Source organism: Rattus norvegicus, chromosome X (assembly GCF_036323735.1).
Source record: "Rattus norvegicus strain BN/NHsdMcwi chromosome X, GRCr8, whole genome shotgun sequence".
Classification (NCBI taxonomy): domain Eukaryota; kingdom Metazoa; phylum Chordata; class Mammalia; order Rodentia; family Muridae; genus Rattus; species Rattus norvegicus.
The window spans coordinates 136946694-136972081 of record NC_086039.1 but is presented as its reverse complement, the minus strand read 5'-3'; the positions used below and the strand labels follow the sequence as shown (position 1 = coordinate 136972081).

The 25388-nt window shown below is 39.8% G+C and overlaps 1 protein-coding gene across 1 annotated transcript in view; it reads left to right on the top strand.

The window, feature by feature from the left end:
- The window catches only part of Gpc3 (glypican 3), a 367829-nt gene that overhangs the window by 185517 nt on the left and 156924 nt on the right, over positions 1 to 25388 (top strand). The window contains exon 3 of the mRNA NM_012774.2: positions 23506 to 24200. Coding sequence (NP_036906.2) covers positions 23506 to 24200 — 695 coding nt within the window. The remainder of the gene's footprint in view (positions 1 to 23505; positions 24201 to 25388) is intronic.

Sequence of the window (25388 nt, the reverse complement as noted above, 5' to 3'; positions counted from 1 at the left end):
AGAAGCTTTGCAGTTTTATGAGATCCCATTTGTCGATTCTTGATCTTAGAGCATAAGCCATTGGTGTTTTGTTCAGGGAATTTTTTCCAGTGCCCATGTGTTCCAGATGCTTCCCTAGTTTTTCTTCTATTAGTTTGAGTGTGTCTGGTTTGATGTGGAGGTCCTTGATCCACTTGGACTTAAGCTTTGTACAGGGTGATAAGCATGGATCGATCTGCATTCTTCTACATGTTGCCCTCCAGTTGAACCAGCACCATTTGCTGAAAATGCTATCTTTTTTCCATTGGATGGTTTTGGCTCCTTTGTCAAAAATCAAGTGACCATAGGTGTGTGGGTTCATTTCTGGGTCTTCAATTCTATTCCATTGGTCTATCTGTCTGTCTCTGTACCAATACCATGCAGTTTTTATCACTATTGCTCTGTAATACTGCTTGAGTTCAGGGATAGTGATTCCCCCTGAAGTCCTCTTATTGTTGAGGATAGCTTTAGCTATCCTGGGTTTTTTGTTATTCCAGATGAATTTGCAAATTGTTCTGTCTAACTCTTTGAAGAATTGGATTGGTATTTTGATGGGGATTGCATTGAACCTGTAGATTGCTTTTGGTAAAATGGCCATTTTTACTATATTAATCCTGCCAATCCATGAGCATGGGAGATCTTTCCATCTTCTGAGGTCTTCTTCAATTTCTTTCCTCAGTGTCTTGAAGTTCTTATTGTACAGATCTTTTACTTGCTTGGTTAAAGTCACACCGAGGTACTTTATATTATTTGGGTCTATTATGAAGGGTGTCGTTTCCCTAATTTCTTTCTCGGCTTGTTTCTCTTTTGTATAGAGGAAGGCAACTGATTTATTTGAGTTAATTTTATACCCAGCCACTTTGCTGAAGTTGTTTATCAGCTTTAGTAGTTCTCTGGTGGAACTTTTGGGATCACTTAAATATACTATCATGTCGTCTGCAAATAGTGATATTTTGACCTCTTCTTTTCCGATCTGTATCCCCTTGATCTCCTTTTGTTGTCTGATTGCTCTGGCTAGAACTTCAAGAACTATATTATATAAGTAGGGAGAGAGTGGGCAGCCTTGTCTAGTCCCTGATTTTAGTGGGATTGCTTCAAGTTTCTCTCCATTTAGTTTAATGTTAGCAACTGGTTTGCTGTATATGGCTTTTACTATGTTTAGGTATGGGCCTTGAATACCTATTCTTTCCAGGACTTTTATCATGAAGGGGTGTTGAATTTTGTCAAATGCTTTCTCAGCATCTAATGAAATGATCATGTGGTTCTGTTCTTTCAGTTTGTTTATATGATGGATCACGTTGATGGTTTTCCTTATATTAAACCATCCCTGCATGCCTGGGATGAAGCCTACTTGATCATGGTGGATGATTGTTTTGATGTGCTCTTGAATTCGGTTTGCCAGAATTTTATTGAGTATTTTTGCGTCGATATTCATAAGGGAAATTGGTCTGAAGTTCTCTTTCTTTGTTGTGTCTTTGTGTGGTTTAGGTATAAGAGTAATTGTGGCTTCATAGAAGGAATTCGGTAGGGCTCCATCTGTTTCAATTTTGTGGAATAGTTTGGATAATATTGGTATAAGGTCTTCTATGAAGGTTTGATAGAATTCTGCACTAAACCCGTCTGGACCTGGGCTCTTTTTGGTTGGGAGACCTTTAATGACTGCTTCTATTTCCTTAGGAGTTATGGGGTTGTTTAACTGGTTTATCTGTTCCTGATTTAACTTCGATACCTGGTATCTGTCTAGGAAATTGTTCATTTCCTGAAGATTTTCAAGTTTTGTTGAATATAGGTTTTTATAGTAAGATCTGATGATTTTTTGAATTTCCTCTGAATATGTAGTTATGTCTCCCTTTTCATTTCTGATTTTGTTAATTTGGACGCACTCTCTGTGTCCTCTCGTTAGTCTGGCTAAGGGTTTATCTATCTTGTTGATTTTCTCAAAGAACCAACTTTTGGTTCTGTTGATTCTTTCTATGGTCCTTTTTGTTTCTACTTGGTTGATTTCAGCTCTGAGTTTGATTATTTCCTGCCTTCTACTCCTCCTGGGTGTATTTGCTTCTTTTTGTTCTAGAGCTTTTAGGTGTGCTGTCAAGCTGCTGACATATGCTCTTTCCTGTTTCTTTCTGCAGGCACTCAGCGCTATGAGTTTTCCTCTTAGCACAGCTTTCATTGTGTCCCATAAGTTTGGGTATGTTGTACCTTCATTTTCATTAAATTCTAAAAAGTTTTTAATTTCTTTCTTTATTTCTTCCTTGACCAGGTTATCATTGAGTAGAGCATTGTTCAATTTCCACGTATATGTGGGCATTCTTCCCTTATTGTTATTGAAGAGCAGTTTTAGGCCGTGGTGGTCCGATAGCACGCATGGGATTATTTCTATCTTTCTGTACCTGTTGAGGCCCGTTTTTTGACCAATTATATGGTCAATTTTGGAGAAAGTACCATGAGGAGCTGAGAAGAAGGTATATCCTTTTGCTTTAGGATAGAATGTTCTATAAATATCCGTTAAGTCCATTTGGCTCATGACTTCTCTTAGTCTGTCTACATCTCTGTTTAATTTCTGTTTCCATGATCTGTCCATTGATGAGAGTGGGGTGTTGAAATCTCCCACTATTATTGTGTGAGGTGCAATGTGTGTTTTGAGCTTTAGTAAGGTTTCTTTTACATATGTAGGTGCCCTTGTATTTGGGGCATAGATATTTAGGATTGAGACTTCATCTTGGTGGATTTTTCCTTTGATGAATAGGAAGTGTCCTTCCTTATCTTTTTTGATGACTTTTAGTTGAAAATTGATTTTATTTGATATTAGAATGGCTACTCCAGCTTTCTTCTTCTGACCATTTGCTTGGAAAATTGTTTTCCAGCCTTTCACTCTGAGGTAATGTCTGTCTTTGTCTCTGAGGTGTGTTTCCTGTAGGCAGCAGAATGCAGGGTCCTCGTTGCGTATCCAGTTTGTTAATCTATGTCTTTTTATTGGGGAGTTGAGGCCATTGATATTGAGAGATATTAAGGAATAGTGATTATTGCTTCCCGTTATATTCATATTTGGAAGTGAGGTTATGATTGTGTGCTTTCATTCTCTTTGTTTTGTTGCCAAGATGATTAGTTTCTTGCTTCTAGGGTATAGCTTGCCTCCTTATGTTGGGCTTTACCCTTTATTATCCTTTGTAGTGCTGGATTTGTAGAAAGATATTGTGTAAATTTGGTTTTGTCATGGAATATCTTGGTTTCTCCATCTATGTTAATTGAGAGTTTTGCAGGATACAGTAACCTGGGCTGGCATTTGTGTTCTCTTAGGGTCTGTATGACATCTGTCCAGGATCTTCTGGCCTTCATAGTTTCTGGCGAAAAGTCTGGTGTGATTCTGATAGGTCTCCCTTTATATGTTACTTGACCTTTTTCCCTTACTGCTTTTAATATTCTTTCTTTATTTTGTGCGTTTGGTGTTTTGACAATTATGTGACGGGAGGTGTTTCTTTTCTGGTCCAATCTATTTGGAGTTCTGTAGGCTTCTTGTATGCCTATGGGTATCTCTTTTTTTAGGTTAGGGAAGTTTTCTTCTATGATTTTGTTGAAGATATTTACTGGTCCTTTGAGCTGGGAGTCTTCACTCTCTTCTATACCTATTATCCTTAGGTTTGATCTTCTCATTGAGTCCTGGATTTCCTGTATGTTTTGGACCAGTAGCTTTTTCCGCTTTACATTATCTTTGACAGTTGAGTCAATGATTTCTATGGAATCTTCTGCTCCCGAGATTCTCTCTTCCATCTCTTGAATTCTGTTGGTGAAGCTTGTATCTACAGCTCCTTGTCTTTTCTTTTGATTTTCTATGTCCAGGGTTGTTTCCATGTGTTCTTTCTTGATTGCTTCTATTTCCATTTTTAATTCCTTCAACTGTTTGATTGTGTTTTCCTGGAATTCTTTCAGGGATTTTTGCGATTCCTCTCTGTAGGCTTCTACTTGTTCTCTAAGGGAGTTCTTTATGTCTTTCTTGAAGTCCTCCAGCATCATGATCAAATATGATTTTGAAACTAGGTCTTGCTTTTCTGGTGTGTTTGGATATTCCGTGTTTGCTTTGGTGGGAGAATTGGGCTCCGATGATGCCATGTAGTCTTGGTTTCTGTTGCTTGGGTTCCTGTGCTTGCCTCTCGCCATCAGATTATCTCTAGTGTTACTTTGTTCTGCTATTTCTGACTGTGGCTAGACTGTCCTATAACCTGTGTGTCAGGAGTGCTGTAGACCTGTTTTCCTGTTTTCTTTCAGCCAGTTATGGGGACAGAGTGTTCTGCTTTTGGGCGTGTAGTTTTTCCTCTCTACAGGTCTTCAGCTGTTCCTGTGGGCCTGTGTCTTGAGTTCACCAGGCAGGTTTCTTGCAGGGGAAAAATTGGTCCTACCTGTGGTTCCAAGGCTCAAGTTTGCTCGTGGGGTACTGCCTAAGTCCTCTCCGCTGTGGCAGCAACCGGGAAAATCTGTGCCGCTCCTTCCGGGAGCCTCCGTGCACCAGGGTTTCAGATGACGTTTGGTGTTTTCCTCTGGCGCCTGGATGTGCACAGAGTGCAGTCTCTTCTGGTTTCCCAGGCGTGTCCGCCTCTCTGAAGGTTCAGCTCTCCCTCCCACGGGATTTGGGTGCAGAGAACTGTTTATCCGGTCTGTTTCCTTCAGGTTCCGGCAGTGTCTCAGGCGCAGGGGTCCTGCCGCTCCCGGGCCCTCCCCTACGGGAACCCAGAGGCCTTATACAGTTGCCTCTTGGGCCAGGGATGTGGGCAGGGGTGGGCAGTGTTGGTGGTCTCCTCCGCTCTGCAGCCTCAGGAGTGCCCACCTGATCAGGCGGTGGGGTCTCTCTCCCACGGGGTTTGGGATTAAAAACAGTTTTATGAGACTATGTTTGAATGACAAGTTAGCGGTCAACTCCACCTGGCTAAAGAGGGGGTGTCTGACAGATTAAGACCCACTTATTATTCCTTAGTCATTCTTTCCCATTCTGCTTTCAGTTTTGGTTCACCCTCTATAGTCTCTATTAAGAAGACTCATCAAGTAGTTGTGGTAGCTTAGGAAATCATGTTGGTATGGTTATCAGTATGTAGGAGCAACAACACACCTAGGTTTGTAAATTTACTTATGGCTTAGAATTAAAGAAAGAAGGAAATGGGTACGGTGAGCAAAGGATGAATTGAAACGAGGTGAGAGCAGGAAAACCAGATCTCAGTCCTTAGAAGAATTATCTATTCTTTTAGTTTTTGTCAACTTTTTGAGAATTTTGTGAAATGAATTTATGAGTATACAATATTAAGGCTCAGTTTAGTAACGTGTCAATTTTCTGCACTAATTTAAAAATATTTCATGATTAGTGCACACTTTTAGTGTGTGGGTATGATGTGCGTGGGGTGACACATGCCTTAGTGAGCGTATGAAGATCAGAGGACACTCCTGTGAGGTCAGTTCTCTCCGTCCAACTTCATGTACGTTCTGCAAGGGTTGCACTTTGAGCTGTAATTGCTTTTACCACTGATACGTCCCACAGGCCCCACACTATCTTTTTAGTATGCTCATGTCTGTGAAAGAATCAGAACCCATGCTGGACTGTGATTGGGGTGCACCATACTTAGTATTTTTCTGGCCTTTGGGCTATCACTAGGAAGAGCTTGGGATGGAAGCAACTCTGGTGGAGGCACAACAGTCAATGTGGATACGGAGATTAAGAGGTGGAGGTAGACCTGAAAAATCTTGAGATATCCAACCTCAAAGACTCAGAGATGAACTGGTAACAAGGAATAATGAATAAAAGTGAAGGGGATTGGGTGCCATTGGCTACATATAGTGGAGAAGCTTTTTTCTTAATGATTTTCCACTTCCTCTATAGTTTTATTTTCCTACACCAGTTGAAAGCCTAAAACACAGTTGATAATTACTAGTGCTAGCAACAAGGCTCATGGGAGTTCTATGCATTGTAGGGATGGACCACACATGCTTGAGAAAGGTTTTGTGAAGGACTGGCATTTGTGTAATGTTTTGTGTCATTACTCAGAAGGCCAGGAGGGGGTGCAACCATTTGGTTGATACCATGGTGTAACAAGATTGTTTTGGACGAAGTTTTCCTCAGAAATGACAATGAATTATGCTTATCGTATTACCCCAGTTCTCTCTCTCTCTCTCTCTCTCTCTCTCTCTCTCTCTCTCTCTGTCTCTCTCTCAAGACACATCAAGCTACTAATAATTCCACAACTGTAACTCTAAACATTCAATGTACCATGGATGCAGAAAGGCCTCTTTGATGTGACAGAAAAGATGTCTTTTCCCATTGTTCCTTGCACTCACTTATTGACATTTGCCATGCACACCAATTTTTTTTTCCCTTCTGAGAGCTTCTTACTTTCCATTAACTTTGGTCTTATCCTTTCTACAGATAACACATTAAAACCAGCTCTGGCTATGAATCTTTCCTTAAACTTTTAAATTTTCACTTGTAAATGAATACATACTAATGTTTGGAGTTATCAGACGTTATACTCATGTTTCTACTAGATGTCTAGAGGTGCTTTGTTAATGGATTCTGGTTCTGTTTCCAAGGTATCGCTTTTGAAAATGATGCTCTCGGCACTGGCAATGCCTCTCCACAGTGAACTGTTCATGCAGAGTTATGTAATTTCTTTGTCAATGTATAAAGTCTTTGGCTTTGTTATAATCTTTCATACTGCAATTTTTTTGTTTTCCTTGTTCTTGTTGGGGGGATTGTATTTTGTTTGTGTTTTTACAATTAAGAGAGGAAGTCTAGCTAGAGGGTATACGTTTTGGATTGTAACAGTCTGACCGTTTCTATCATCTCAGTGTATCTGGTGCTGTTTAACAAGGACATGGGAGTATGTGGGGACTCTAAAATAAGCGAAACAGAATTACTATCTAATAATTACGTTAGAGAATCAAAAGGACCAGGAAGTTAGGTATAAAAACAGCTATGCGAATTCCTATTCAAGAGATTAGATACAAAAGAAAACATACTCAAGCATTATTCTTTATTAATGGAGACCAAAGACAGAAAACAAACTGAAAAGTTGATGCCTGGCTGCACTGACACTGGCTGGCTGGAGCGTGGGTGAATGTTTCTCTGAATGTTAGTTTTCAAATTTCCGAGAAAGAGCCAAATAGAGACAGAGTCAGACAAACTTAATAGCTTGGGGCGGGGTAGGGGGACCAGGCTGTAGTATGATTAATACTCTTAGCCCAGTTGAATGAAGAATATATCAGCTGGGTGTGGGCATCAGGGCTATTAGTCATGATGTGGAGAAGGGGAAAGTCAAAGAGATAAGTAAACAGATGCACTGAGCAACCCACTGGACAGAGGGACAGAAAAGGCCTCCTTGAGTTCTGTGCAAGGCTCAGACAAGGTGATTATTAAAACACAAATCAGTACTTTAAGTCCAGAATAATTTAGGTGCATGTCCAGCTGCAAGACTTTCGGGGAAAAAAGCAATACCTTTCTAGCTCTCAGGCCATGTCTGCAACATAGGAATGTTTATAATTGGCCTACATAAAGTATTGTAAGAATAAAAAGACAGAATGTATTCACTTACTATAGTGCTTGAAACACAGTAACTTCAATAAATCCTAACTATTGATAAAATATCATATCATTTGAACATCATAGTTTAAAGGTCCGCATTAATAGGGTTGGGGATTTAGCTCAGTGGTAGAGTGCTTGCCTAGGAAGCGCAAGGCCCTGGGTTCGGTCCCCAGCTCCGGAAAAAAAAAAAAAAAAGGTCCGCATTAATATAATGCCATAACGAGACACTGTAAAGGAATAAGAAGTCTTAGCATTTATCCGATGATTATGGAACCTCCTTTCCATGTTGGTTGACAGTGGGGGGATTCCTTGAAGATTTGTCCTACATGAATTGCAGGTAATATCAAGATGGGAAGCTTTTAATGCTTTAGGGGGATTTAATGCTATGGGTTCAAACACCCTGGAAGATTGTCAAAACTTGAGGACTTTCTAATACATTTTATGTTAGATCGAAATAGAGTTATTAGTTATACATATCCACGGGGTGCAGTGAATTTGGGTTCTGAGCCTCCAAACCCTGGGCATTTAAAAATTCTAAACATTGCCCCCTGTGAGCACGGTTCGTGTGAATCTCTTTGTTTGTATGCACTGACACCATGCAGTAGTCTTGGTTTTGGCATCATTCCTCACTTACCTATGTTCAAGCAAATTAACGTTCTCACCTGGCCACTGTACTTAAACAAGGATTGAGAATTGACAGGTAAGCTTTCTTTCTTTCTTTTTTATATGGGAATGTTCAGTGCCCTCTGTCTGGCATCCTTTCAGAGATAGAAGGGAAGGAGAGCAAGGCCACTGCAGAGAGCCAGGGACGTGTGGAAAGAAGTCTGTTAGAATTGGTTGGCACATGAGCATCCATCCCTTGTTCTACAGTAAGATCTCTGGAAACGTTCAAAGAGCCAGGGCAGACAAAGTAATTATTGGCGCATTACAAGGCTGATTTGACCATCATTTGCATCAATATTCCAATGAAACATCGGTGTCAGGGTGAATTAGAACAGTACAGCACCACCATTTCCTATTGCCCTCTGAGCTCAGATGATTTGTATCCCAAGAAAGAATAGAAAACAATGGAATTGACTTCTCTGGTTTGGGCCATTCTGGGCTAAGAGGTTCTGACTTTATTGACACCCATATTGTGATTTTTTTTTTAAATGACAAATTTGAATTTCAGTTCATCTCTTAGTCTCTGACTTGAACAATAAACCTATTGAAGGGATTGCTTTCTTTTTCAATCAAGACAGAATTCTCAGTGATGTCAACTCTACTGCCTCAGATCCCGTGATTTGAAAGTGATAGCTTGGGTCTGACCTTAGTGCTGTCCACTGAAGAGGCAACAGTCCATTGTGTCTTCTTTTTGCTGGAATCAAGGACAGCCCACCCCCTTAAGCCTGCACAAGTGGGCCCCCCGGCGTGGTTAAGAAAAGTGCTAAGCAACAGGAGCAGAAGACTTCATTAGGGAAGGCAACTGTAGCTGTATTTTTAGCGATTCTGTTTAAAACACCCAATCTCAAAATCGCCCTTTTCCAGGCATATTGCCAAATTACAGCAATGGGCCAGTTTTTTAATGCCCATTTAAAATAATCCCCCTCGAATGCAGCACTATGGCAAAGGTCCCTTTGGCAGAAAGCCACTTTAGACATCAGCTCGCTCCCAGCATTATTTTAAAACAGTACCCAGGCCTCTCAGTAATTTGGGAGCTATTGCCTTTGAACCCAGAAAGTGTCAGTGCACTGAGTACACACAGAAATGGTGCTGGCATGAAAAAAATCGTTGGATCTCCTTTCCCATAGATAAATGTAAGACTTCCCTTGTCCATCTTTCTAGATTGAACTATTTTTCCCTGATTTAATCCTTTTTTTCCCCCTATTCCCTTCAGATTTAAATAGCAAATTGTGCCCATGGGGCAAGGAATAAGGTAGTGAAGAGGGAGAAAATTAAGTTCCAAGCATATGCTTTATGTATGCCAAATACTCCTCAACAAAGTGAAAAGTACAGCAGCCACTGGGATCTGGACAGTAGATCACCTACCCAATCTCACTTGTCCTGAATAACGAAGTCATTGGTACATATTTTAGCACCAAACCAACAGAATTCTGATTTAGTACTACCTGAACTTTTGTCTCCAGCAGTTGTTAAGGCTTTAAGCATCACCAGAAATAGCTTGAAATGAGAGAAAATTCTCAAAAATGAGTTACCCAAAAATGCAGGTCTGATTTCTCACTCAGTTGCATTTGTTCGTGTCTTAGGACTACAAATATATAACGGTCCTACAGCATGTCTACGAACAAATATCCTATGTCCTGCACATAAAGGCACACAACGCCCTTCCCTCCCTCCTGCCCACCGGCCCACAGCAGAGATTCGTCTGTACAGAACTATAAAGACTATGAACTGTAACGCTAAGGAGTCAAAACCAGATGAGCTAATGGAGCTACTGGGGTGGAATTTTGGGAAAAAGAAAAACATCTTGCTGCCAGGAAGATCTGCTGAGCTCAGTTTCGAGGCTTGGCCGAGACAGTTCGAAATCATGGTCTTTGGTGTTATGCAGATAATGACTTAGAGTTTATTTAGAAGTTTGGTGATAAATGGAATAAAAAAAAATGTCCTTGCTTATAACCTTGCAAATCAGAGGCAGTACTAGGTGTCTGCTATCCTGATTTTAGCACAGAAGCTGGGACTTTCTCCAAGAGTACAGCATCGGTACAATGGATACAAGGGGCTGTTCAGACAATATAAAGAAGGGAGAGTGGCTGCTTCTATTTCTGACCACACCCCTTTTCTTCTCAGTTATGATTACGTAGTTGCTGCATCTCCTTTCTTTTTTCCTAACTTTGTATTAAGCCCACTTCTACCTTTTGTTACTGTCATCAACTGCCCAAAGTTGTTTAGAGGATCAAATCCCATAGGGCCACCTGGTTTGTGCTTACTAACCTCACAGGTAGTACTCGTCACAGTCCAGTATAGACAACTGAGACATTGCTTTGTGAGGAAGGTGATGAGCTCCCAGGTGCAAGGCACATGGCATGTTTTCACAAGGCTGTGACCTTTGTGTTATACATTGGTGTCTTAAGAAACGTTGTGTCTTTTAAAAACAAACAATTGGATGTTTAATTAAAGACATTTTTCTAATTCGTTTCTTTTGGTGGGGTTTATGTTTTTAAAGACAGAGTCTAATACATCCCAGGCTGGCCTCCAACTCATCGTACTGTTGAGGCTGGTCTCAAACTCCCGATTCTCCTGCCTTAGCACCCAAGTGTTGGGATTACGGGCATGAACCATTCTTCCTGGGTCCAACTAATATCTTGACACTTGTTTCTAAGGTTGCTTAGACAGTGGCTAAAGCCTCTGATAATTGCTACAGCCAATAACTCAGGTAGCAGCACAGCCTCCATTGATTTGGTGTGAAGAAGTACCAATTACTGTGTGACTCAGGCCTAGATGGATTTGATGTCCTAGCTTCTCAATCACAATGGTACTGTATTTTTCATTTAACTGGTGCACAATTGACATACAGAGAGCATGGTTTCCAGCTTAATTTGGATATAAGTGCACAGCCATAAATCCATGCTTACAGTCTATACCCTAAGTATATCCATTCCTTCAAAATCTTTTCTACTTTCTTCATTTATTGTCGTTTTATAATTAAAACAAAAGGTCTACTTTCTTGGTGAGTTCTCCTACAGACTGTATTCTATATGTTGTATTCCTAGGACTTTTTTCACCTTATATAATTGAAAGTTTGTACCTCTTAGTCAACGTCTCCCTTTTGCTCTCACCCAGTATATAGCATCCACAATTTTACTCTCCACTTCTAAAGATTTGACCTTTAAAAACGATTTCATTTATTTTATTTTAACATGTATGCATGTTTTGCCTGCCCATAGGTAAGAGGACTTTATGTGTGCCTGGATGTCCCCCAAGAGGCCAGAAGAGGGCGTTAGTTCCCCTTAAATTGTAATAACAGGCTGCAGTGAGCTATTGTATGTGTACTGAGAACCAAACCTTGATCTTCTGCAAGAACACTAATATTTACAGAATATAAGGGCAATTTTCTAAATCAAAATTCCATCTCTTTGACAAGCTCACAGGAAAGATATACTACCTGCCCTTAACCTTGGCAGGAGTGGCACTTCTCATCCTAAGACTGGTGCCAGAGAATGCATCTGAGTATCTCTCTCTCTCTCTCTCTCTCTCTCTCTCTCTCTCTCTCTCTCTCTCTCTCTCTCTCTGTCTCTCTCTCTCTCATCTGAGCTCATCAGAACAGGCTCTAGAATTCCTCCAAGACTCACAAATACTCCAGTTTTCATTGTCTTCTAGAGACCGAGCATTCAAAAACTGTCATGATTCTGGCCATTCTGTCAGTAGTCCCTTTAAGGAACTGTAATTTGAGAGAAGACCTGACTTATTTCTTTTTAACAAAGACTAGCTCTTCAATTAAATACCGTAATTTTATGCCTATGACAGAGCCCTGAGATTTCCATGCTCACACAAATAATCCCCTTTTTGCTGATTTTCTTCTAATTTCCATTTCATTGTAAGTATAAGGCATGACAGGCAGTACATTTCTAAAGAAATGATTGTATAAGTAGTTGGAATGGGTCTGCTGTGCTGTACTCCTCACATTTTCCCCTTATCATGGAATTATTTTCTCAGCTACTCAGTAGATTCAGTGTAGCCAAGCAACTGAAGCATTAAACTTATTTTGAGTTCAACCAACAGCAAAGCAAACGGAAATGTACACAGTCTGTGACACACAGATTCATCCTCTTTCTCTGTGTTGGGAAAGAGCAGATAAGCATGCTATAGCGTTGCTATGTCCCATGTGTAGAGGTCGGAGAACAAATTTGCAGGTTAGCTGTCTCTTTCCACCTCATTTGAGATAGCGTCTCTTTGTTGTTGTTTGCTGTTGGTGACTTGGTTCACGAGCTTCTGAGGAGTCGCATGTCCCTGCCTTCCCTCTTTCTGTGCTACCACATCTTGTTTCGTGTGAGTCCTAGGGAATCTGGCTGTAGGTCCTTATATCTGAGTGGCACGCAGTCTCATATATCTTTCGAGGCAGTAACGCCTACTGGTTTGGTAATCTCTGGGTTCAGGCTGCATGAATTCACATTCTCAGCCCTTCTTCCCTTAGAGATGAGACAGCAGTAGACACTCCTTATAAGGACGTTTTGATAATGATATTGGTTAATTCACATAAAATGCTTGCGGCATTGTCTGGCACAATAAGTGATGCCAAGTTGTTAGGCCCTTACTCATTATTCCCGAAGCTTCCCTTCAAGTGGCATGGAATCTTTATCCTTGAAGAAGATGGACAATGTACCAACATTGTACACATAGCCAAGAGTCCTGTGTTCCATTACTGCTACTATGAACCATGTAGCTGTATGACTTAGATCCCGTCTTAATTTCAGCTAGCTCATGTGTGAAATTGAGATAATAATGTTTCCCTTGGCTACATGTATGCACCAGTGCACATACACACACTGCCTTTCGGCGATGGAGAAGGAGGGAGAAAATTAAAACAGAGTACTGATTTCCTACATCTGAAGTGATGTGAGGTGCTTTACATATGAGTCATGGTGACTTAGTAACCTATATGCTGTGTATATTTAAGCTATGAAAGAGTCATAGAACAAAGGAACATGTATACACAGCGTTTTGTGTTTTCAAGCATAGAGAGGCCATGTATTATTTTATCATAGCTGACTATTCCAAGCCTTTAGGGATCATGCAGTTTTGTGAGCTTCCTCCAAACTAGCAGATAGTATCCATTCAGTATCAAATGAAACATATATTTATACAAATAATGCAGTCAGTCTAATGAAACAACTAAAATAACTCATAAATATTCTTTGGTTTATGGGCATTTGTTGAATATTTAATATTGCTAACATCACAAAATGACAGGGCCTATGGTCGTTTAGGTGCCAATAGAGTTGGAATCTGGATTGGTCATATGACATGAGGGACAGGAAGAAAAATAAATTTTAGGTTTTAGGGTCACATATCACAAATCAGTCTCTTCTTACATAAGAGAACAAACACATCTTGTGGCTCTCTGTAAAAACTGCATAGAATATTGTTCTATGGATGGCTCAGTGAGATACCTGTTGAATTAATGTACAAATTTATTCTTTCAGAAGGTTATGCATGTGTAGCTTTTAAGGCAACGCAGATTCGATACTTTTGGTTACTGGTGGGAGTAAAGAGGGGCTGTTCATTCCAGTACCTGTAGGGAAGAGCAGCCTGTTGCTTGGATATTACTAAAGTTTTGGCTGTAAATTACCGGTGGCAATGCAAAATTCTATAAAGATCTGTATCAGCAAGTTGCAGACAAGATTCTCTTTAAGAACAAGGGTTGGGTAGAGAGATGGCTCAGTTGTTTAGAGCAATTGTTGCTCTTAACCCAGAGGACCTGGGTTTTATTTCCAGAGCTGACTTGGCAGCTCACAACTGTGTATAACTCCAGTCCCACTAGGTCTGCTGGCCTTTTCTGGCACCTGTGGGCAGCAGGCACACAGACATACGTGCAGGCAAACCATTTCTATACATAAAGTAAAAATAAGAAAAAAATGTGTTTAAAAGGAGAAGAAAAAGTTGCATAAACCATTGACAATTGACCTTCCTTAGAATGGTAGTTCAATGTCTAAGCAATTACAGAAGAAAACAGTACAAAAACATACATGCTAATTGGTCTAACAACACATAAGATCCTCTAGGTAATTTGTTCTTTATGGCAATAATTTAAGTTACATTGAGCAGAAAGTCTCATTAGCTAAAGTCACTACCAGAATGCTTCCATGCCAACCTTTAAATGACACTATACCCTCTTAATGGAACAGAACCTTTCATTAAGTATCTTCTAGCCTTAAAAGGCATATTTTTATTTTTCTAAGCTTAGGTTAGCAAGTTTAGCTTTGATTTATGAATCATGATAATGGATCATAATGCAAAATCATCAGAAGTTGAGGAGACAAGAACCAGACCTAGAATATGACATAATGGATCTTTTGGTCCAGTTAAAACATAAGCCATTTAATTGTATCCAGTAATCTATGTACCCTGCCATAGTTTCTGGAGAAGCACCTTTTCCTCAGAGTCTTTAAGGTAATGACTCAGTGAGCAAGCCTTCACCATTTACCATGAGAATTCGTGAAGAAACTATAGGACTTTCCTTCTTTGGATAGCATTCGATTTCCTGTTTTAAAGAATAAATTAACACTCTTCTAGTGAGTGTCACTCCTACACTGTTCTGTCTGCTTTCCCAGGAATGTCTTATCCCATATGAACATACACATTGCTAGCCCTGTTGAAGCTACTCACACTAAAGCCTATTGCATTTTACCGTTGGTAGGTACATTTAACTCCAGTTTTTCAGTTGTTGGGAAAAGAAGTGTAAAGAGAGGACTCTGACAGCTGCTGGGGAGGACAGCATCTGCTAATGAGTTCCTGAAAGGGCATCACCCATTTACTAAGTGGGAGCACTTCAATAATTGCCACTGCAGACGTGAAATTGTATGATTGAAATGATATTTTGTCTGCCTTTCTCGGTGTTCTTATCCCCCTACTTGTTTGTTTCCCAAAGAATTTCCAGAGTGTACGTAATAACTAGGAGGTGCACTGTAACTAAAACACCCAGGCACCCTCAAGCCAGTGGAAAATACAGGTGGGAAAGATGGAGGGAGTAAGGTTATGACACAAAACACATGACATGAAGTTTATTATGCTTGATAGAGGGAGGCTATAAATTTAGCTGTAAGCTTTCAAGTCATAAATGTGAGGAGGGAAAAATTATGAGTTACATGACTCACAGAGTCCAGACAGTGAAAGCAAACTAGTTGTTCAGGAAAACTAATGGACAGTAAATGATAAGAACTAATTGGACTAATGGGGCAAAAGTGTGGTCAACTGTTGCAGACTCATAAATTTTCTAGTACAGATTTTCACTTCTTGCTTCTGAGGACCCTTGCAATAAATCATTTTAATTGTCTTCTCTAGTTTGTAATAGCCTTTGGAGGAAATTCTATGAGTCTATCTATCCCATCTATCTATCTATCTATCTGTCTGTCTGTCTGTCTGTCTGTCTGTCTGTCTGTCTGTCTAGTCATTCTCCATCCATTCTTTCATCTACTTGTCTAGCCATCCATTCATCCACCATTATCCCTCTGTCTGTCTGCCTATCTAATCTATCTTTCACTTCTCTCTAATGAGACATGTAATAACCCATGAAAAAATAGATTTCTTTTGTTCTGTCATTCAAATATTTCTTTACTGCTAGTTGATTTTCCTTATATTTTGAACCCTGCTGTGTGAAAGGTAAAAACAGAGATTATGTGGGTTTATAAACTGCACAAATAAATGATTTATATTTAGTAGCAATTTGTTTTTAAACTTAGTTAGTTCTGGTTAAATGAATGTGAATTGGAAAGCACCAGGAAAATACAATAGAAATGGAACTGCAGCGTTTAGCGTCTTCTTTATGATTGTTTTTAAAATAAAAAAGCCTTATTTGCAATGTAAACTTTCTGTTTCTCTGTGGCTGGTTTTCAAAAAAAAATCATTTACTATTCAAAAATAACTGAAACGTGTTACCTGTTTGGGTGTTTTGGCCCATTAACTTTTTGCAGTTTCCCAACTAACATTATATTGATGTCATATGGCATCTACTGTATGCTAAAACTCCCTTTTTCAAGAACAAAATGTCAACGCAGATTGAAGGGAAAAAGAGGGAGTTACTGAAGTGTGTTTACTGATTCTCATGACTACTTCCATCAAAGACTGAATTCTACAGTTCTGGTACTTTAAAAAAATTAATAGATTTTATTTCAAATAGGTTTAAATTTGAAAGAAAGATCATGTACAATCTTTGGATAACATGAAAAATGTTTTTGCAAGAAACTACCTATCCATCATGTAACGTTGTTGTAGCATATTGTATTCCCACTAGATAGCCCAGTGTATGTTCTTGCTCTACACCCATACAGTATTTGGCATTGTCCATTTTATGACTTAACCATTCTAACGCCTGCATAGTAGCATCTCATTATAAGTTTAATTTTTAATTTCCTAAAGATGTATGGTATTGACAATCTTTTCTCTATTTGTCTGGAATTTTTGACTCTTTGTCGGGGAAGCAGCTGTTTGGCTATTTTGCCGATTCTCCAAGTGGGCTGTTGATTTTCTTAGTGTGGAATTGTATTTGTATATTTATTCACTTACTTATTCATTCCCTCATTCATTTACTGGTGCTTCGAATTGAACCCAGTATCCACCAATGCTGGGGAAAGTGCTCTATCACTGAGATACTGATCAATTAAGAAAAACAAACGAACTGGGGATTTAGCTCAGTGGTAGAGCGCTTACCTAGGAAGCACAAGGCCCTGGGTTCGGTCCCCAGCTCCGGAAAAAAGAACCAAAAAAAAAAAAAAAAAAGAAAAGAAAAACAAACAAGAAATACTTTATCTTCTTCATTCACTATTGACACCCTCTCTCCTTTCCACTTTCTTTCCTATTCTTCAAAATCAGTAATTATAATTGATTTTACTGTTTTTTTTGCCAGTCTTACCAGGGACAAACTCTCTCACTTTTGTCTACCAGAGTTCTTATTTCTGTTTCGCTTCTTAAGGCGAGAAGCTGATGTCAATGGAGCTGTACAGCACTAGGATTCCTTCTTTTCACTGTTAACCCTTCTGCTAACCTGCTTGCTGGCGTTGATTCTGGTGAGGTTGATGAATTTTTGTCCTTGCTGAGTCCACAGCCTCCTCCAAGGTTTACCTCTGGTAGTTTAAATGCCGGCCTCTGCTTTGACAGTTTCATTTCCACTCACCTAGCTCTTTGAGTTCCTAGGCATGAGTGCTATCTCCAGAATTTTGGAAAGATCTTGTTCATGATGTCTTCAGATACTTCTGCCCAAGAATCCTTTCTCCTCTCTTCGAGTTCGACACGATTCACATTTTGAAAATTCCTCTTCTAATTTTTAGCTATTCTCATTCCGTCTTTCCTTTCTCTCCCCCATTTCAGTTTGTAAAGTTTCTGATTTTTCTTCAAGCTTACTGATTCTTTCCGCAGTTGTGTCTAGTATATGTGAAAGCCTATGAAAGCTGTGGTTCATTTAAGGCTCAGTGCATCTGATTCCTAGCATTTCCTTTTGACAATGGTTAGAGTTTTCATCTCTGAGTTTAAACCACCCAGATTTTCTTGCCTATTCTATACCACAACAAAACATGGGTGCCATAATGATTTTCTCTCTTCAAACTGTGCCTGGTTTTCCTTGCCCTTTCACTTGACTTATGCTTGCTAACTTAATAAATATACTTTTAATGTGAATTTTATGTTAATCGGGCCAGGAGGCTGGGGTATTTAATGTATGCTGTAGCTGTGACTATAGCTAAAGACATCACTTTCTTCAAATGTCTTTTACTACTTTTTCTCATATTGGCTTCAAGTTTCTCCAAGAATATTTTATTTGTTATTTTAAATATTGCTTTAAGTATTCTTTATTTATTTATTTATTTTTTTGGAGCTGGGAACTGAACCCAGGGCCTTGCGCTTGCTAGGCAAGTGCTCTACCACTGAGCTAAATCCCCAACCCCTTGCTTTAAGTATTCTTATAGAGTGTATGATATGTTCATGGGTGCACACATATCTGGGCATGTGTCATAGGATAACGTCTAGGACTCAGTTCTCTTCTTCCACTGTGGATTCAAAGGACTGTTCTCAGGTCACGTGACTTGTGTGACAAATGCATTTACACATTGAGCCATCTCACAGGCCGTAAGAACTCTTTCTCAAATAGTATTTGTGTCTTATATCACTCTCTATTGTGCTGCACTGTTACTCCGCTTTCAATGCACTGATGCTACGCTAAGATAAGGGGTGTGTAAATTGTCTACAATGTAATGACCAACTGCACTGTGTTACTGTTTCCTTAGCCCTTCTTTTCCCCTTAGGTATGATGGGAAAGCTAGAGGAGGCTGAGTTATTAAACATTTTCTTCAGTTATGTGAAAAAGTCCTGTCCCTTGAAAGGTAGATATTTGTTATGATGAATATGTGAGTTAATTAATTTTTCCTTTATTCAAAAGGTGAGTTTTAGTTTTCTGGACTCCCCACTGTGAAAACTTTGTGTCATTTCTCAGAGTAAAATGCAGAGATGTAAGACAGCTCTAGAAGTCTGGGACCTCAAGAGTTTGTAACCTCTCTCTCTCTCTCTCTCTCTCTCTCTCTCTCTCTCTCTCTCTCTGTGTGTGTGTGTGGGGGTGTGGGTGTGTGGGTGTGGGTATGGGTGTGTGTCTGTGTTGTGTGGGGGGTGTGGGTGTGTGTGTGTCTGTATGTGTGTGTGTCTGTATGTGTGTGTGTCTGTATGTGTGCGTGTCTGTATGTGTGTGTGTCTATATGTGTGTGTGTCTGTGTGTGTCTGTATGTGTGTGTGTATGTGTGTGTGTCTGTGTGTGTGTGTGTGTGTGTGTCTGTGTGTGTGTGTACATGTGTGAATGTAGAAGCAGAGCTCAACCTTGGTAGTCATCCCTCAGGCATCATCCATATTCTTTTTGTGGGGTTTTTGTTTGTCTGCATATTTGTTCTATTTTTGGTTTCTTTCTTTGTTCCTTCTTGGAGACTTTCATTGGTCTTTCATTGCTCACCAAGTGAGCAAGAAGCCTGTCTAGCAAGCCCCAGGGATCTTCCTGACTCTACCTTCCTAGCAATGTGGTTACAAACTCATTTCGTTATGCCCAGATTTTTTTACATAGTTTCTGGGGATTGAACTGTGATTCGTATGCTTTCATAGCAAGCCCTTCCCCAACCAAGCTGTCTCCTCATCCTCTGAGAATTTTCACCTCTTGAACTAATGCACATTCAGCCTCTAGCAATTACTCAAGACTAAATGTCTCTGCTTTTAAATTGAGGTCTTGAACTAGAAATATTACCTGTGTGGACCATATTGCCTCTGAGCCTCAGTTTCCTACCCAGTAAAATAAAGATGATTACAAACCCATGAAGTTATGACAGTTACATAGAGGGTGGGTATATGCATGTTTACCATGGATTCTGACATGTTCCTTGCAGGTGCCTGGGAAAAGTTAGGTTTTTTTTCCATCCAAGCACCTGTAGTCGAAAATGAGGCTTGTTTTCAATCCAAGCCATTACAAAGTATTCATCCTTGTAACATTAAAAAAAATCTCATAACGTAGTGGCTATCCTTACAGTGCTGAGAAAACTGCTTTGAAAAAAAGAACTGGTTTCTATAACAATTGCTCATTCTACAGACCTTGAAAGGGATTCCATGGTTCATTTATTTTTCTTGTCTTTCAACCCCAAGTATATTCTCCTTTAAAAAAAAATATACTCAGCTGACTAGCAAGAAGGCAAATAAAAGCCCATTTCTTTTAGTGTAGGTCTAAATGCAGGAACACCAACATCATATACTAAAGATAGCCATTCTGCTGCAATGACAGACTATATATCTTGGGGGTGCTTAAGTAGAAGAGGTTCTTGAACCATTTAAAGAGAGTCCCTACACTTTCCCCATAAAACTATATCTGGAGAACTGTGTCTGTCATTGAGCATCAAAAGTTAAGAAGAATATTGACAAGTCTAGCATGTGTGGTGGTCAGGATGGTGATGCTGCAAACATTTACAACTCTGGAGATTGGGCTGGTGAGATGCTTATGCCTATGAGAACTTGAATTTGATCTTGATTCCCGGAACTTCCATGGTGAAATGTGAGAACTGACTCCCATTAGTTGTCCTCTGATGTCCACAAGCCTGCCACAGCACAATTGTGTGCACACACATACATATGTATGCACAATAAGTTAATAAAAATGCGATAACAAAAAGAAAAGGGAGGCTTTTCTTATCTGGGCATATTATCTGTTTATTAAATCCATTTATTTCCATCTGTAGATTTTAAAGTTGGTGGATGTTCGAAGGACAAATTCTTCATGATAGCTCTGATGCCACTAGATTTGCTCACTTCATCCAAGGAAAGAGAAAGAAGGAAATCATCTCTAGCTATAGGCATGATTATTAGACTATGGTGTCAATGGACTCACACTTCCTTGCAGTTATTCCTATCCCTGACTTGATTTCTTGAACCCTCAAGAGACTGAAGAAAGCCAAGAATCACTTTGTACCTCGTGTTCCCTGTGAAAGCTTTACTCGAGCCCTTGTATTTTGGTCTGCTGCCAGCAGCAGCAGAAGCGAGATACAGAAGCGAGAGACCTGGGCAAAACGCAGGGCTGTGTTGTTTGTTCTGACATGCAGACTCTGCTGTAGACAGCACGTGAGAGCTGGATGTTCACTGTGGACCCCTGCCCTTTCCTCCTGCAATATATGTTGTTGTTTCTGTAGAGGAGTTCATGATCTTCTGTAATTTTCTTTTTCTATTGATCCTGCAGTGCTGGCAACAGAACTTTTACAAAGAAATGTTATTGGCAGGAGAATCTGTGGGTTTTTCCTGCCGTGTATCTTTTATATTAGAGAATGAGTGTACCACAATTCAGGTAAACTTTGCTTCCCAGAGAATTCATTTCCGAGTGCCCTGGATGATTGAGCTCTATAGGGGTAACCTGTCTGCAAAGCTGCCTTCTGTCTCTTACTTCATGCTGCCCCAAGGCAAAGGTGAAAGTGTCGCTCTGCTTTATTGGTCTTTGGGCTTCAATTTCTTCTGGTACATTTTCATTCAGAGATGAGGAAGTCGATGGGAAATGATGAGTTTAAAATAGAACTTAACTTTCTACACAGACTTTTGAGAATGTGTTGCAGACTCTAAGTTTGAGGGCAGCTAGGGTGTACCCATCACTTAGAGACACTGGCTGGAATTATGTTTACTTTGCAGCAGTGTAACCTTGGGGAAATATGTCCATTCTACTGAGACTTGGTTTCATTATCTATTAAATTAGGGTTGATAATACCAAATTCAGAAGATTGTTATAAGAAGTAACCATCAAAATGTTCTTTTATGTGACTTGTAATCTTCTATATCACCTGTAAATGTTTCTTTTTGAGATAAGGTCTCACTGTGTATTTCTGGCTCATCTGGGATTTCTTGTGTGGACACACTGGCCTTGAACTTGGAGCAGATCCCCAGTCTCTGTTTCCCAAATGTTTGGATTATAATAGCGAACCACTGTGCTTGGCTACTCGTGAATGTTTATTTCTGAGACACGAATGGTTTATCAGTGATCTCCATTTAGCTTATGTCATGCCCATAGCACCCAGCAAGCCCAAGACACAATGCTATATTTCTACCTAGAGTTAAAATGAGTGAGTAATCTAGAATATCAATTTTCTGATGGTTATAAGTAATTAAGTGACTGGCCCTTTGCACTACGTGGGCTAGATAACCACAAAGTAGCATTCAACTTTTAGATTCAACAATGGAAAGTAACAGGTGTAGCTAGGAAGACTGTTATAAGGCAAAGTTTCTTGGAATCATTTACCGTTCTAAAGAATAGAAAGCACACAAGTGAGCATGGAGTGATTGATAGAATGGAAAAATGTGCTCCGTCATCACAGACTTGCAAAATGGAAGGGATCAAAAACACTAGTACCTCTCAGTGGTACAAGCGCCATCCTCAGACCAATAGCCAGTCCACATATTCTCAAAAACCTTTGTAGATGGCTAAGTTCTAATTTAAATTTATTTTTGGTCTCTCGTGGACTTGGAAACTCTTTAGAATTACTCTGGCACCTCTCCAACAGTGCTGGGCATGTGGCGAACTCCAGGGAAGAAGCTAAGGAGTGAGTACTACCTTGTGAGGGATCTAGGGCAGATGGCAGTGGTTCAGTCTAGAGCTCACTTCTGCCACAGATGACTGAAATGTTGGGCTAAGTGATCCCAAGGAACATAGTCTCTCTAGTAGTCTGGAGGTAGTAATAATTTGAATTTTCAAGGCTCATGAATTGGCATCATTTAGAGTACATCTGTCATGGATCCTTGCATTTTGGAAGGAACTGAAAGTACTAAGGTAAAATATCAGGAAGCTTGACAAGTTTCGTTTGTTTTTAAACTCTTTCCTTTCTTTTTTTAAATCTTTTACTTCTTTTCACATATAAATGTAACACTCCAGTTATTTGTGATAACATGAATCTAGAATATTTTGATTTGTGGAAAATGGCATGACACATTACTACTTTTTTTTTCTTTCAAAGCAGTGACACTAATTGGGCTTTATGCCAAGGGGCTGAAACAGCAGATGTAATCTTGAATTTGTGGTCTCTGTAGACTGGATGAGGCTTCCAAGCCATGTGGAAGTTGAACTTACCAGAGACGCTTAGCATTTATCCTCCCAGATGTTCAGCTGTGGTTACTGTCAATAGCAAATGTACAGATAAGTGTATGGATTTTTCTTTCCAGCCAGATACCCACTTAGTGAATGAATACCTTTTCCAGGTCTGGCAGTCTGTCAGATTGCCTTTAAAGTTATTTGAAGAAAGTCTACCCCAAATAATTAAACTTTGGTTATCTTTTGTTCTTGGCTAATAACTTGCTTCTCCTCTGGGTTTGAACAGGCTCCAGTTGCTACATGAGTTTATATGGTATATTGTCTGTTGTGAAATATTTATCTCTGTCTAAAAATGAAATGTCTTTAAATACAATCTTTTAACTGAGTGAATCAATGAAAGAAAATAATTTCTCAATCTTTAATCAATATTTTCATGAAATGAAATGTTAACTGAATCCTAGCAGTTGTCATTTGAAATACAATTTCTATGTTTAAGAATTTATGTGCACATCAAGATTTAGACTTCACATTCAGAGAGGAAAATTGATTTATGGAAGCAAATAACTACAGAATATAGGTAATACCAGCAATGAATGTAAGTCAATTATTAAAGGCACATGGATCTTAATCACCAAAGCAACAGAGGCATATCAAATTCATGTTTTAATTTTTGGGCATATCTTTTTCTCTTATTTTACAGAGGCCTTTGAAATTGTTGTTCGCCATGCCAAGAACTACACCAATGCCATGTTCAAGAATAACTACCCCAGCCTGACTCCACAAGCTTTTGAGTTTGTCGGTGAATTTTTCACAGATGTGTCTCTCTACATCTTGGGTTCTGATATCAATGTGGATGATATGGTCAATGAATTGTTCGACAGCCTCTTTCCAGTCATCTATACCCAGATGATGAACCCAGGCCTCCCCGAGTCAGTATTAGACATCAACGAGTGCCTCCGAGGAGCAAGACGCGACCTGAAAGTATTTGGCAGTTTCCCCAAGCTTATTATGACCCAGGTTTCCAAGTCACTGCAAGTTACTAGAATCTTCCTTCAGGCCCTGAACCTCGGAATTGAAGTAATCAACACCACCGACCACCTCAAGTTTAGTAAGGACTGTGGCCGTATGCTCACCCGAATGTGGTACTGCTCTTACTGCCAGGGACTGATGATGGTCAAACCTTGTGGTGGTTATTGCAATGTGGTCATGCAAGGCTGTATGGCAGGTGTGGTAGAGATCGACAAGTACTGGAGAGAATACATTCTGTCTCTTGAAGAGCTCGTGAACGGCATGTACAGAATCTACGACATGGAGAATGTGCTGCTCGGACTCTTTTCAACCATCCATGATTCCATCCAGTATGTGCAGAAGAACGGAGGCAAGCTGACCACCACTGTAAGTATCAGTCTTCAGGCTCAAAGGAGCTGTCGTTCATTGTGGTGGTGGGTGGGGTGGCCTTGCCAGCAACAGATACATATAGAGAAAGGAAAGATGACAAGCAAGTGAGAATGCTGATGGACTGAATGCAGGCTTAAGAGATAGACAGTATGTTAAAACTACAGGTTATAGAGTTGTAATACCAGACTTGGTTTTCTAGCTCCACATACTTCCTTGTTGTCGAGTATTGGGAGCTAATCTTATCTTTATGAGTTTCATTTTTTGAACTCACAATAAAAGACTAGCTTGTATTCAGACACGTAGCATCTGTTTGGTATATGGTAAGTCTTTATTACACATTACCTGTTGTTGTTATTATCAGGATCTGTATGGTAATATTTTCTCTTTCTTCTAAATAAGGAAACTGAAGCTTAGTGAATTGTACGTTGCACAGGGACATCCAGTACCATAGTTAGTGGAAGAGACATGATTCAGAAACTGAATTTTTAATTTAGTTATCATCACCTTCTATTCTGACTTCACTCTGTGGTCTTTATCTAAAGAGAATGTAAAATACCATTTAAGAGAAGAGAGTCAGTGTCTACTGACTAAACCCACATGAGGACCTAGGAAAAACATCTGTGCTCCACACTCATGTTTGCAGCCTTAATTATACCAGTCTGTGACTGATGGAATTTGTAATGGGAGAAGGGAAGCTCTGCAAGGTCTGTAGCAGTTTGCTTGGCTTGGAGGAGATTCTGTTATAGAACCACAAGAGAAAGCCACTTCTGATGTAGAGCAGAGCATACAGCCAAGAGCTTCCAGCTATGTTCTTTTAAGACAATAATTCTCAACTGCTTCCTGCTCCATGGGAGGATATGCCAAGCAGTACAATATACTACTATTGTTGAGCTCCTGCTTACATCTCAGGTGCTCTGTTGGTGATATTATTAACGCACGTATTACAGCCATCCATAGGATGGGTCTCAGTAGTGTACCCATTGCACACAGGAGGGATGAAGCTTAGAGAGTGTAAGTAAGTTCCAAGGTCTCCAAAATTGTTCTATGGAAGGAGCTGTGATTCAAACCCAGGCTTTGCTGGCCTTGTTGACTTCTGCTCTTAGCTTCCCTCCCGCACATTGCTGTGTACTCTGAGCTATTACTTAACCAGAATGTAGAGAGCAGCATGGGCTAGTTAGCCTTGTC